The following is a 13296-nucleotide window of genomic DNA, read 5'->3' on the forward strand; positions in this document are numbered from 1 at the left end:
AACACAGTGAATCATGTTCCAGCGTAGATGTTTCTTTGGGTACTAATAGACTCCATGCCATCTGTTGTTTCTGAGCAGTCTTTTACTTTGGGCAGTTGAGAGCATCTATTAGTTAATGCTTTAAATATATTACTGCATTGCATGCAGTCCTGCACCACTGTAGTGGCCAGTCTGGGAATATAATTTTGAGTATCTGCCATGTCAGGTTTGTCTCCAAAAAGTGCAAGTGTAGTAAATATTGTTCCTTTATAAAACAGTGTATTTGAAAAGCAAAATTACAGTGCTGAAACAGATTTTTGTTGAGGTAGTGGACTTGTTTTGTAGCTGAGGCAGATGTAGATTTGGTGACTAAATTTCAAGAATTGTTCTGCAATATGTTTATATAAAAAGTTTAAATTTTCTGGGGATAATTCTATGAATAGTCTTCCAAAACCGTAACAATTTAGATGAGAATATCAAGATATGTCTCACAGAAACTTTTGTAGCTGCAGACTTTTACACAACATAATCTTACTTAACAGACTTCAAACCTAGTAACTAATCCTAGATAATAACTAGGAGAGACGGTAAATTTTGTAACAGATCGTTCTTATATATATCTATATCATTTAATTCTATGTTTTCTGTAAAGTCAAGAAGAAGAAAGTGAAGATGAAGATGACACTCAGAGTTCGAAGTCAGAAGAGCAACACATGTATTCTAATCCTATTAAAGAAGAAATGCCTGAATCCAAGTCATCAGTTAAATATTCAGAAATGAGTGAAGAAAAGCGTGCCAAACTCCGAGAGATAGAGGTCAGTATGCGCTGTTTTATGGCACCCTTTGGTACCTTTCCAGTTCTCACTGCTCCCCAGTTCTCTGCGTATAATAGGGAGTTATTTTTACTGAAATCATTAGAATCCTTTTTTTTTTTTTTGTAGTCCAGTGTGTTTTCACAAAGATATGTTGGTTTACCAGTCTTGCTTGTTTTGGCTTTTAAAATAATGCAGGAAAAATGAAGAATTGAGTCAGAGTATATTGCATGTTGAGAATTACTCTTCTTCAGTGTCCTTTTTCAGTACCACTGCTAGCTTGTGATTGCATGGGTTGCTCTACACTTTCTTCCTCTTGCCACATCGGAGTGACTTTTGGATGTGGCCTTAGTCCTATGCCTTTCTTGTTCTCTCTCTTGCCTTGAAGTGTCTGTATTTTATTGCATTTAGAAGTTGCACTTTTCACTGTATCAGCCATCAAACAAGGAATTAGATGTAACTAAACCAGGTGGCTCTGGAAATGGGGTATTTTAATCAAAGACCTACATGCAGTTTATAGGACTCTCTCGTTCTGTTATCCTTTCTCCAAGCATAGGCTGTAGTATAGCTGTTAAAGTTGATGAGTGCAGATTCTTAAGTATTCATACTGGCTTCTGAGTTTGTGGCTGACTGAGAAGGTAACTAGAACTTGCATTTAGCACAAGCTTTGTCTCGCAGTGAAGCCCTTCTGTCATACGGTGCCATGCAAAATTGAATTTAAAATGAAATTAAATTTAATGCAATTAAAATTAAAAGGTTTAAAATTGCATACAGCTTTCCAGCTTCTATTCAGTATTAAAACCCGTGATACACTGAACACTGAAATTCCTGTGCCTTCTGTTCAGTGCATTAAATTGATACTAAGAAGCTGCTAAACTACTTGTTGCAGTTGTAGCATCTCCAAGTGACAGATTATAATTTGGGTAATATTTTGAATGTGGAATTGTGGCTGCCTATCTCTCTATGTTATAATGTACTAGTTCGCTAAAATCAGACATTAGCAAAGCCCCGTGGTAATCATTTAAGGTGTACAAGTGATATTTTAAAATGTCACAACTGTTGTTTCTCCCAAATATGCTTCTAGTAATTAAAATTATTAAAATTAATGGACTGTAACTCAGCACTTAGAAACCTCTTGCTTTGCATAGCAGTTTGAAAGTTCATGATGCATAGCCATTTGAAGTGAGTAGATTCTGAATCTGAGAAAATCTAAACGGTATTTGTGTCTTGTCTTGACTCGTGGTGGCAGTAGTTTTGTAGGAAATATATGTTGTTAGACTAATGAAAGTACAAGTGTACCTACTTTTCATTTTGTTGTAGTACTGATTGTACTGGTTATGGAAAGGGTTCCTTTCAGACTCGGGGATCTGTTTTACAGAAGTTATCCTAGCAGTTGTGGAGGCGGATTAGGAAGTCATTTACTTTAACCATTGTCAATTTTACATCACACAAGTGTTGCAAGTACATTCATCAATGCAAATGTCTCTCACAGTTTTATATGGTAAATATGTGATGTTTTCAAGTGCATATTACCATCTTTATTCTTTCTGGTAAGTGAATTACCACCTCAGTTTGAGACTTCTGGAATATCCAGAAAAGGATTGTAATTTTTTTCTTTTTTTTTTCATTTTCAGAACATTTCAGACACTAGGTAGAAGTACTTAAAGTCTCTCCTTAAGTTTGTCATTGACAGGAAAGTACACAAAAAGCATTCACACTCAAAGTTTCTTCTTAGTAAGTACCCAGTCCCTGCCGAAGAACACATCCATTATTAAATTTGAGGGGAGGAAAAAACCAACCCCGATTACTAGCTTTAACAATTACGCCATCTAACGTAAACTGTTAAAAATGTCATGTGACAGACAAAAAAGTCTGATTCTCTGGCACTTTACACAGTGACTCGCAGGGAAGCTGACACATAATTTTTAATGCATTATTTTAAATTAATGAGTACAATTTTTTTCTCTTGGCACAGTTAGTAAATTCAGTTTGTCAGCTGGGAGGGAAAAGTGCAGTAAGAAATAAACTTTGGGCACAGCCATCAGACTGGTGCCATCAGAGAAGGCAAGTTGTTAACCCTTTGTTTGCCTTCCCTGTACCCCTGGGAACCTGGAGCGTTAACTCTTTCCAGACCTTAGCCAGAACAAAGGATTTTCTTTGTAACATAGAAGAACAGTGATTTTTTCACAGTTTGGTGTGGTTTGTTGTTTTTTGTTTTTTTTTTTGGTTTTTTGTTTTTTTTTTTTTAAGTGTGGGAAGATTGGTGCTTTGCTTTACATTATAACTCAAATTTCAGAATGGTTTTTACAGGTAAAATGAAGCAGCATTGTCCTCCTTGGACCTTTCTCTAAGGTACTTTACTTCTGTCTCCATGTTGCTGTGCAAGCTTTTATAATCCTACCCAGAAAGCACAGAGTGGAGGAGGTTTGTCCTCTTCAGTAACTGTCTTGGCTCACCTTTGTGTTAGCTGAGACCTCAAAGTAGAATTTCATTGCTTAATCAGAGGTAGGAGACTAATGGTCTGCAGTCTTCCTGTTCAGCCTTTCTGTTACATACCACTGAACTCCAGGAGGTGCAGGGTTGGGTTCTGCTGTACTGTCCTGTGTCTGTGCTCTGTCAGTATCCCCCTGCCCAGTGCATAGAGATTCCCCACAGCTGTGTACCTGCCTGTCCCCTGCTCCTCCCACCCCACCCCTCAATGTTTCATGGTATTTGAGGTGCAATTTATTTTTCTACCAAAAGCCAAGGAGGTTTTTCCTGTATGTCACCAAGGAAAGGAGGTAAGGAGGTTACTCTCCTTGCTTTCTTGATACAGATTGCTGTACCAGACAAGATAGATCAGAGTACTTTTGGTGTAGTATTCAGTCTTCAACAGAGAATGACTAAAGCACAAGGTAAGAACAGATAAAGTGTAGTCCAGAAGAGCAGATCGTATGCAAGGCCTGTTGTGAATTTCAGGGCCCTGTGTACCTTTGTCAAGAACCCAAAGTTCCACAGAGTTTCCATTATTTCTTTTATGATGCTTAGTATGCAGAGTAGTTATAAAATCATAGAATGGTTTGGGTTGGAAGGGACCTTAAAGATCACCTGGTTCCAACCAGGTGTCTTGGATGTGTATCCTATCTGTAATCAGTCTAGATTTAGGTGCAATTACATACCAAGCAGAAATTCCTGTGTTTTATCAAACATCTGGTGATTTACTTCCTAGTTAATCCTAGTGTGTAATATGCAGCTAATTTACCTCAAATAAATTGTGTTTGAAATGGGCTACTGAAGTTATTAGGCTGTATAACGGTGGAATAACCTCTTATGAAAAGTCTTTCCCCCTGCCCCAGAGACGACTGTGTATGGACTCCGTATCAGCAGATGAGAAAACCAAGAACAGTTTTTGAAAACAGATTTATTTTAAGCAAAGGAGGCTACCCACAGCACACCTGTGTGTGTCAGCAGGCAAAATGTTACAGTCAGGGCTTGGGTTTGCATCACTGTGGTTTCCCTGAACCATGGTACCAGGATGTTAACCTTTTCTGTAACTTGCTAGTGAACTGGTTAGTCTGTAATCCAGGCCTTAAATTCTAGGAAAGGCTGAATCTTTTAATCTCTCACAAATGAGTTTGAGGAGAGAGGGGGAAGTTTCAAGTTGAGAACCAAAAGACAAAACTTGTGTTTTGGAGCTCTTAATTTTGAGGTTATGAGAGATACCTCCTTATGTTTAGTGAGAAATATGATCCCTGCATTGGGGCACTTAGTAGAGATTGCTCACAGGAACCTCACTGATGTTTCACACTTCTGCATTGCAGTCTCTGAAAACCTCTGCTGTGGGAGACTGCTGTACCTGAGAAATTAATACTACAGAGTTTTGGCACAGGGTTTTGAGAAACTTCCTTTTCCATATTGCCATGCATGCATATTACAGACTCTAGTTAAAGTCAGTGTATCCTCTTCTGAGGATGAACAATCTTAATGGTTTTTGTTTGACAAAAATAGTTAAAGAATAACCAATTCAGTGAGAGTATATTAGTTCTTTTTAAATGCAGGTTTACAAAGTCAGAATGCTTACAAAATCAATGCTTCATCAACTAGGTGTTTAAGCATATTTAAGCCTAAGTTTTAGAGATCTCTTTCTACTGGGTGTGTATCTGGATCTCTATGATAGGAATATAAGCATCATATACTACATGAAAAGATCAATAAGAATAATGTTTGTTATGACTAATATGCTATGAATAGTGAAATGCTGAAGGGAAGTAACTAAGGTATATGTTTATATAGTAATTCTGAGCGGTAGAATTATTTAGAGAATTCTTTTGTGGACGTTGAGGCCCAAGTAATTGTTTTACTTTTAAAACACAGTTACGGTGGTGATGAAATAGCAAAAGCTAATTACTTGCCTCTGCTGAAAGGGACTATCCTGATCCTCCCTGTGAGCTCTGTCACTTGCTCATTCTTACCCTGAGCCAATACATCTCACTAATGTGGGCAGTGTGTGTGTGTGTGTGGAATTGAAGGTGGGCAGTGGACTTCTGCTGGATTAGTGAGTTGATCTGGCTATTGGAAGGCTAAGCCAAGCACTCTAATGATGGCAGGGGTGAGGAGGAACTCTTTCTTTGGAGTGGTGAGGGAGGGTGGTCATGAGCTGTTAATGCCCTCAGCATTTTGTACCACTTCTCTCTTTTTCCAGGGGTTGTACTAAAAGGCGTCAGTTCACATAGGTTTAAAGGGAGATACAGGAACTATGTGGGGCAGAGATCCATTGATGATTGTTCTGTAAAAGACCACAGTTGCCTTGGGAAACCATAGGATGTTAACATAGTTGGAGTCTGGGGAGGTGTTGAGTCAGTGGTTATATAGGCTTTTCTTATTTTTCCTTCCTTATCATGGTAGAGAAAGCAAACTTGATTTTGTAGCAGAACAGGTTGGACAGGGTGACTCTGAATATATGGATCCAAGAGGTATTTCTGTATTTCAAGGAGCAGAGAAAAAATGACAGATGACGACGTCAGCTTTGTGTTGGCTGCTGACTTTAACTGGAGGAATTGTAAGCAAAACTGCTCACCCTTAGGTAGCATGTACTCTGTAAAATGAGGGAGGTAAGCAGAAAATTTGTCAGAAATTTAGCTTCTACAAGATAGCAATGCCTCATTGGGGTCTATCCCTTCCCCCCCCAAAACCAAGTTGCTCCATAGTATTTTGAGACTAAAATGAAAAATGTGTTGTTCGTATAAGCTCTATAACTGAAGGGGAAGAGGATCCTGTTCAAAGTAGTGCTGTTTTTGCCTGGGTTAATATTTGCTCTTATGATTGATATGTTTTTGTTGCACCTTTCCTTCCTTCTCTGTCAGTAATGGAAAGGATTAAAGTACATGGTGTCTTCATATCTGGTACGGCCTTTTCTTTTGAGAAGGAAAAAAGAAATTTTTAGGATTTGATTTAGTGCCTCCTTCATATTATGGAATTGAGGACCTGAAGAATAAGAATCCCTTCAGATAATCAAAATGGACACAGTTGACAAAGTCTTTCCCTTTGTGTGTGTGTGTGTGTGTGTGTGTTTGGTGTGGAAGAGTTAAATATTTCTAAAGACAAAAATATTTTGTGTGTTAGCTAAAAATGAAACCAAACCTCAAGCACTGGAAAAATCTACTCCTGCATATATGACTGTGCAATTGGTATTGAGGCAGGAAATACAGGAGGGTCAGAGCATAAACATTTGAAAGATGGTTGACACATACAACATGACTTATTACCAAGCTGCTCCCCTCCCCTCAGCCCCCCAAAATTCTTCTGATCACAAAAAAAAAAAAAAAAGAAAAATTGAAGTATTGCCTATAAAAGGCCATGTCAGTAAGAATTAAAAATTGACAAATGAATGCTAAGACACGTGAGAGAAGTTTTATGATGTGAATCAACTTGGGGAAAGGTTTTGGGCCATTTAGGGGGAAAAAAAATCCACATGGAAAAATTCTGGCACTTATTTAACTTTTTGACTCAGTTGGGAATATTATCACAGTAAATTTAGTGTTGCATTTAACTGAATTTTGTTGCTAAGCTTGCTAGTGCACGATAGAGTATTATGTTAGTAAAAAACAACTTCTTTCAAATCAGCCACTCAGTGCAAACAGCCCTAAAGAGGAGATGCATTTGTTTTAATGTCCTAAGTGTATCAGTCTTTTAACATTTAGGGTTCAATGGAAAAAAAACCCAGTTTCTGAAGGAAAACTTGAAGTAGACCAGAAAAGTTGAAATGATACATTAGGAAACCTGCAGTAAATTATTTAATTTTGAAAGGAAGCAAACAGATTATCTAAGAAGTATAAGAGTGCATTGTTCTAATGATGTGAACAGAATGTAATAGAATAACAGAAAAAGACCCCTTTATTTTTAGTTTTTAACATGTCTGTAAACAACTGCAGGTGCCTGCAGACGTGTATGTGGTTTTGTTGATTTGATCCAGTTTAAATAAAGTTAGTATCTTTTTGTGCACAAACTTGTATAGGAAGAATGAAGAATACAAATCATGGGAATTTTCTTTTCAGTCACCTGCCTAACTGGATAACAATAAGCCCAATAACCTAATGGTCAGTATTATTTTCACAGCTTAAGGTGATGAAGTTTCAGGATGAGTTAGAGTCTGGGAAAAGACCCAAGAAACCAGGCCAGAGTTTTCAGGAACAGGTTGAACACTATAGAGACAAGCTGCTCCAGAGGGTAAGAAATGTTCTTTATGTTTGGCTCTGATTCTGTGATAGGATTTTATTGAGTTTATTGAATGTAAGGTAGCATTAAGCAGAACAACCCATGGTCTTCGATAAAATTCTACTATAATGTCAAACTGCATGTCTGAGTCCAAGTGCTTTCTGCAGAGTAGACATAATCTCTCCTACATAATCTCATAATGGTGTAGGATTTCACACTGTACATATGGGTATCATTAGAATGTTTTGAAACCATAGAGGTCACTTCTGGATCTCCTACATAAAGCAAACTGTTATGTGGGAAAAGGGAGAGCTGTTAATTGAAGCTGTTCCTCAGACTTTTCATTTTTCTTTCAGTAACTGATCCATTGTGTTAAAGGCTTCCAAAGGAAGAGAAAGAATGGTGTTAAGCCGCATATATGCTTCTGATTCTCCAGTGTCTAAGATTTCCTGGATAATTCCAGCTCATACTGTCACCCAAAAGGGAATAATTCTGAATCATTACCATTTTTAGTAGTCCTCTCTGCACTATGAAGTCAGAGTGGCTTTAGAAATTAGCATTATGCATGTGACGTGATCTGAATCTTTCAAACATTACGAAAGAACCCAGAGCCTCTTTGGACAATGCATTTAGAGAGGGAGAGTAACTGGCAGATGCTTCTCTAATCTAGTTTCACAGCCTGACAGATCGATGATTAAATTAGGTACCCATGCGGTTTCCTGGAAGCGAAATACAAATAGGCAGTTTTCACCAGATGTTTGGCTGTCACTTGTTCTTTGCATTATTTGGCGCTCAATATCTGACTAATTCGCTAAAGTAACTTTGCCAAGTACCTTGAAGAAAGAGACTTGTAAAAATTAAGAAAGCTGATTCCTAAAGGACATTTACACATTTGGAGGTTGATGTTAGTGGTTAAGACTTTGATTTTAGAAGTAACTTTCCTTTTAAATGTAGTTACATCCTAAAACTTTCCACTTCCTCAGTGTTTTCTGTAATTTGAGAAAGAAGTGATTTGTACAATAAGCATAGAATATTTACTGAGACAGTAAGTTAGAACCTACGTTAAAGAGTTAGCTTACCTACTTTTTTAAACAGTTAGCTTATAACCCCAGAAATCATAATTCTGATAACTTTGTTAGATACCTTGTGTAGAATAAAAGTTCAACCAACTTGCAGTATTTCACATTGTTTTATAATTGTCTCACTTTCAAAGCTGTAGTAGGTAGTATTTAGTTAAGAAATATGTAATGATAATTAACAATTATAACAATTTAATGATAAAGAACAGGTGTTCTTAAATAACAACTCTTTTGATAAGGGAATAACTTTATGTTTTGCTTTAATGCCGTAATAAAGCTAGCTTTTATAACATTATACTAGCTCTGATTGCATTTCCCACGAACTTGGTAGCTGGTTGTCATTTTTTGTCTAATTCCAAGAGTAGATCCTAGTACTGTTGTGTATTATTAAGAAAATAGGAACTTAAAGCTATTTAAGATAGTTTATTCCTATTTATCAAGATGAAATAATTAGCTATGCTAACAAACTAGGAATATCTTTATAGCCCATTGATTTTAATGAAATCTGACAGTAGTTTGCAATAACAGGTATAATGATAAGGGGAACTTTAAAATTTTACTGATAAGTCTCCCATGTAAAGAAAATGCGAGGCTAGATTGCTATAACTGTCCTGGTGTTTCCTGCACTTGTGTTAATCTCCCCTCACTCATCTCCCCCACCCCTTCTTTGATTTAGTGAAATTGCCCCTTCTTTGTTATCTTTATGGGGTATGCAGGGAACATCTGTTCATTCTTTTGCCACAGAAGGATTTTTTTTTCTTATGCCAATAGTGGATGAAGCACATCTCTTGATCTCTGTGTTCAGACTTGCCGATGGTTTAGGTTTATTTTTGTATAGTTACTTTTATATTTGGCAGACAGGCAAGGTTAGCTCAGGGTATATTTTTTTCTTTCAAAATGGTCCTGTTGGTATATAGAAATGAACCATATTTGTGGGTTTTTTTTGACAGAGTAGATGTGATTGCAGAATCTTGTTTATTTTTGTTTTGTCTTTAGATATCTTGTAGTTATGAGATTATCTCTGTTTTCAGTCTGGATTAATGAAGATGAATGCATGTGTTTTAAGTAGAAAAGAGGTTCTTGGTATCCTTTTGTGTTTAATTTAGTTTAGAAAATCTATAACAGCTGTAATGTTTCCCCAAAATCTATAAAATGAAGACTGTTCATTTCCAATTAGATACTCAGACTTTCTTACCTAGGGCAACATCTTACATGGCTTTGTCAATGTTTGTGTTACAATAAATAATTCTGCTGTGTACAAAGCAGTAGTACAGATTTGAAGAGTGGTGTGGTGTGACATTAGCTCCTTCCTGGATTATGTGCTGTGTTCTTTCAGTGCTCAATGCTTTTATGCTGTTTGTGATTAGCTTAAGTTTCTTTGCTTAATAATTAGTCACACTTCCCCTGAAATCATTAATGCTTTTAATAATTTAGGAAAAAGAAAAAGAGTTGGAAAGAGAAAGAGACAGAGACAAAAAGGACAAGGAAAAATGTGACTCCAGATCCAAAGACAAGAAGGAAAAGGAGGAATGCACACCAACAAGAAAAGAGAGGTATGGCTTTCCTTGGAGTAAAGTGGATGGGAGGAAAAACCTCATAGTATCTTTGTATACAGTGGCAGCCTTGAAATTGTGGTGTATTACACACCTTATTTTAAAAGAAAATCACAAAACCACCCAAACAAAAAAAAAACACCAAACAATAAGAAACATGCTTTGGCTATTAAAACGTACTTCAAAATATTAAAGGAAGTGTCATTTTTATCCTGCGCCAAGTGATGTACCCTTTTGATTAGAATTCCTTTTTGGCTTATTTAGGCCCTGAGGAAATATGGTAGAATCACTACCAGTTGCAAAAAGGATATTTAACTCTTCTTTTAGCAGTGAACTAACTGCAATGTATTACTCAGAAAAACTGTACTGAAGTCATACCACAAATTATTTGTGATGGTTTAAATGTTACTCATCTCATAGTGAAAACTCTTCAAAACGGTGAGATTTTAGGGTACTTGATTGTACACTCTGATTTTCTAATACTTGTATAGCCAAACTTATCCGTGGTATTAAGGATAGATTGGGTAGAATGTCTTGCTTGCCAGGAAACCATGACAGAATGTTTTTACACTGTCAAAGATGAGCAGAAGAATTACAGGCCTTAACTGTTACTTTTTTTTTCAACCAGAGAAAATCTTATGCACATGTTGAACTTCTTTTTATTATTTTAAGTAGTAAAAACTCTACTACTTCATAATTACTTCAAAGGATCTAATGTTATACTGCCAAAAGAAAATATCTACGGGAAGAAAGTTATTTTTTTTAGTATCCATTTTCACTTCTCTGTGTCTCTGTGTGTATGTATATGACTGTATCTTTCTTTACAAAGGAAAAGACGACACAGTGCTTCACCCAGCCCATCTCGCAGCAGTGGCAGTAGACGAGCAAAATCTCCGTCACCAAAATCCGAACGGTCAGAGCGCTCGGAACGGTCCCACAAAGAGAGTTCACGTTCTCGGTCATCACATAAGGATTCTCCCAGAGATGTCAGTAAAAAAGGCAAAAGGTAAGCTGGTATCTTCTCCATTTTTAGGTTGTAGAAAAGTTAAGTATATAGGTGTGTTTTGTTTGTTTTTTTTTTTTGTGGGTGAGTTTTTTTTTTTTAACAGCACATTGGATACACAATTATTTTCTCTAGTAACGGACTATGCTGCGTATTGCTGGGTAATATCTTTGGACACTGGTGTCTGAAATGTATGCAGGCTCCTGCCTTGATAGCTCAACACTCTTCACTTCTATCTTCTTGTTCACCTGTTTACTGATAATTTTGAGTAATACTGCTTTTAAACCAAAGCACCTTACTGCTTTATTAGATTTTATTTTCAAAGGACAAATCTTCTATAGCCAATAAAACTTGTAGAATTATACTGAGCATGCAGACTTTCACTGTTGATCTGCTTACATAAATCTCCTCTCCCATGATTTTTTTTTAAATGGGAAAAAAAATCTAGATTAGATATTGCTTATGGGGTTTTGTTTCTGAAGTAGGTGTTTCCTAATCTCCAGACTGACAGATATTTGTTTCTAGTTAATGTTAAACTTGGGGTGAGATTTTATTATTGTATTGATGGTTTTGCAGTTCAAAACTTGAAAGTTTAGCTTCCATTTCTTTTAAAAGTGTAGAATGTCTCATTAATTGAAGATTTCTCAGACATATTGAGGAATATTCTTTTCATGTTGTTGAGAATATCGTAGTGAATATTCACAGTAATTGGATTCTTGTGCTATAAATTGGGAATTCAGATAAAAACAGAAGTATTTTAGCGTAACAGTTCAAAACAGTTGTTCATTTCTGTTTTCTTATGTACAGATATAGGCTGCTATTAATACAAGAGCCAAGGTGGTTGAGGCAGATGTGGAAGGCTGTGAATTCCTTATGTAGTTTTAAGGAGGACATGAGTTGGTATTACTTTTCTTGTGGGTTCTAAGCACTGCAGTTAAGCCCAAAATGCATTAAAAACCTTATAATGCAAAAACTGCCTCATTCTCAAAGGCAAGAAATCATTGTGCTATTTTCCCCTTACTAACGAAAAATATTTTCTACCTTGTTTAGTTGAAGAAATAAATTCCAAATAACTGCAAGCAAAGCCGGTTTCATCAGTCAGTTTTAGACATGAACCTTTTCTTTTCTTTTTTTTTTTTTTTTGGGCAGATCACCTTCTGGCTCCAGGACACCCAAAAGATCAAGAAGATCACGATCCAGATCCCCTAAAAAGTCAGGGAAAAAATCCAGGTCTCAGTCCCGTTCTCCTCACAGATCTCACAAGAAGTCAAAGAAAAGCAAACACTGACAATGTTACTATTTTTTATGATGCTGTCACTTACTGGAAATGCGGTTTTGTTTTTGTGCCTGAACAGTCTGTTAAAAAACAAAAAACAAAAAAGCATTCCTGATAATTTTTTTTTTTTGTGAATGCACGAGTACTCATGAGTAATGGCATCTGTAGACTTGTCATTGTTTTATATTGTACAAAATACCTTCATTGTGACTATTTCCCAAAAGAAACATTTTTGTGTTTAGAAGTTTCATCAGAAATGTGTGTAAGTGGTCTGCTGGCAGTAGTGATATTTTGTTCTAGAATATTGTGACATAGCAGAAATAACTCAAATGTTCCCCCTTTTTGTAGCTTTGACAATTTGAATTAGATTTCAAATAAAATCTGAACAGAAAATTAAATGTTGTTTTCTTGCCCCACTGGTGATACAGCTCTCTAAAGGAATGCATAGTTTGTTTAAGAAGTACTGTGTATTTCAGACATACTATGGTGCTTAGCTCTCTCAGTATAGCAGTAGCTGTTCTTGCTTTCACTAGTTTGACTATCCAGATAAAATCAACTTGTGAATCCGGTGGATGGGTTTTCTTTCCTGCTGTGATATTTTACTCTAAGCAGTTGAACAGTCTGGTGCCTACCGTGATAAGCTTTATAAGTAAATCTTTGCTTCATATCTCTCCATTTTAGTTGCAGGGAATATTTGTGACACCACAGTAACATTTTTGATTGGTTTTTAAAAAGGGCCTCCACAGAGATGCATCATACATATGTATATTTATATCAGATATATATATATGTATATATGATGTATCAATAACAAGCCATATTTATGGCCTGCATAGGGAACAATAAACGGACAGCAAGCCTGAGGCTCTATAACTTTTTCCTTAAGTCTAAGTACCATAAT

General features: G+C 36.4%; 1 protein-coding gene across 6 annotated transcripts in view; it reads left to right on the forward strand.

Moving 5' to 3' along the window:
* The window catches only part of U2SURP (U2 snRNP associated SURP domain containing), a 44769-nt gene extending 31976 nt beyond the window's left edge, over window positions 1-12793 (forward strand). For 5 of the 6 annotated variants that reach the window (XM_057412972.1, XM_057412973.1, XM_057412974.1 and 2 more), the window contains 5 exons: window positions 632-794; window positions 7386-7496; window positions 9998-10116; window positions 10946-11122; window positions 12269-12793. In XM_057412972.1, coding sequence (XP_057268955.1) covers window positions 632-794; window positions 7386-7496; window positions 9998-10116; window positions 10946-11122; window positions 12269-12407 — 709 coding nt within the window. In that variant the 3' untranslated portion in view covers window positions 12408-12793. The remainder of the gene's footprint in view (window positions 1-631; window positions 795-7385; window positions 7497-9997; window positions 10117-10945; window positions 11123-12268) is intronic. The other variant, XM_057412976.1, reaches the window with a different exon arrangement.
* Window positions 12794-13296: the final 503 nt, after the last annotated feature.

Source organism: Pezoporus wallicus, unplaced genomic scaffold (assembly GCF_028554395.1).
Source record: "Pezoporus wallicus isolate ANWC-B61680 ecotype Strahan unplaced genomic scaffold, APGP_CSIRO_Pwel_v1 contig_7749, whole genome shotgun sequence".
Classification (NCBI taxonomy): domain Eukaryota; kingdom Metazoa; phylum Chordata; class Aves; order Psittaciformes; family Psittacidae; genus Pezoporus; species Pezoporus wallicus.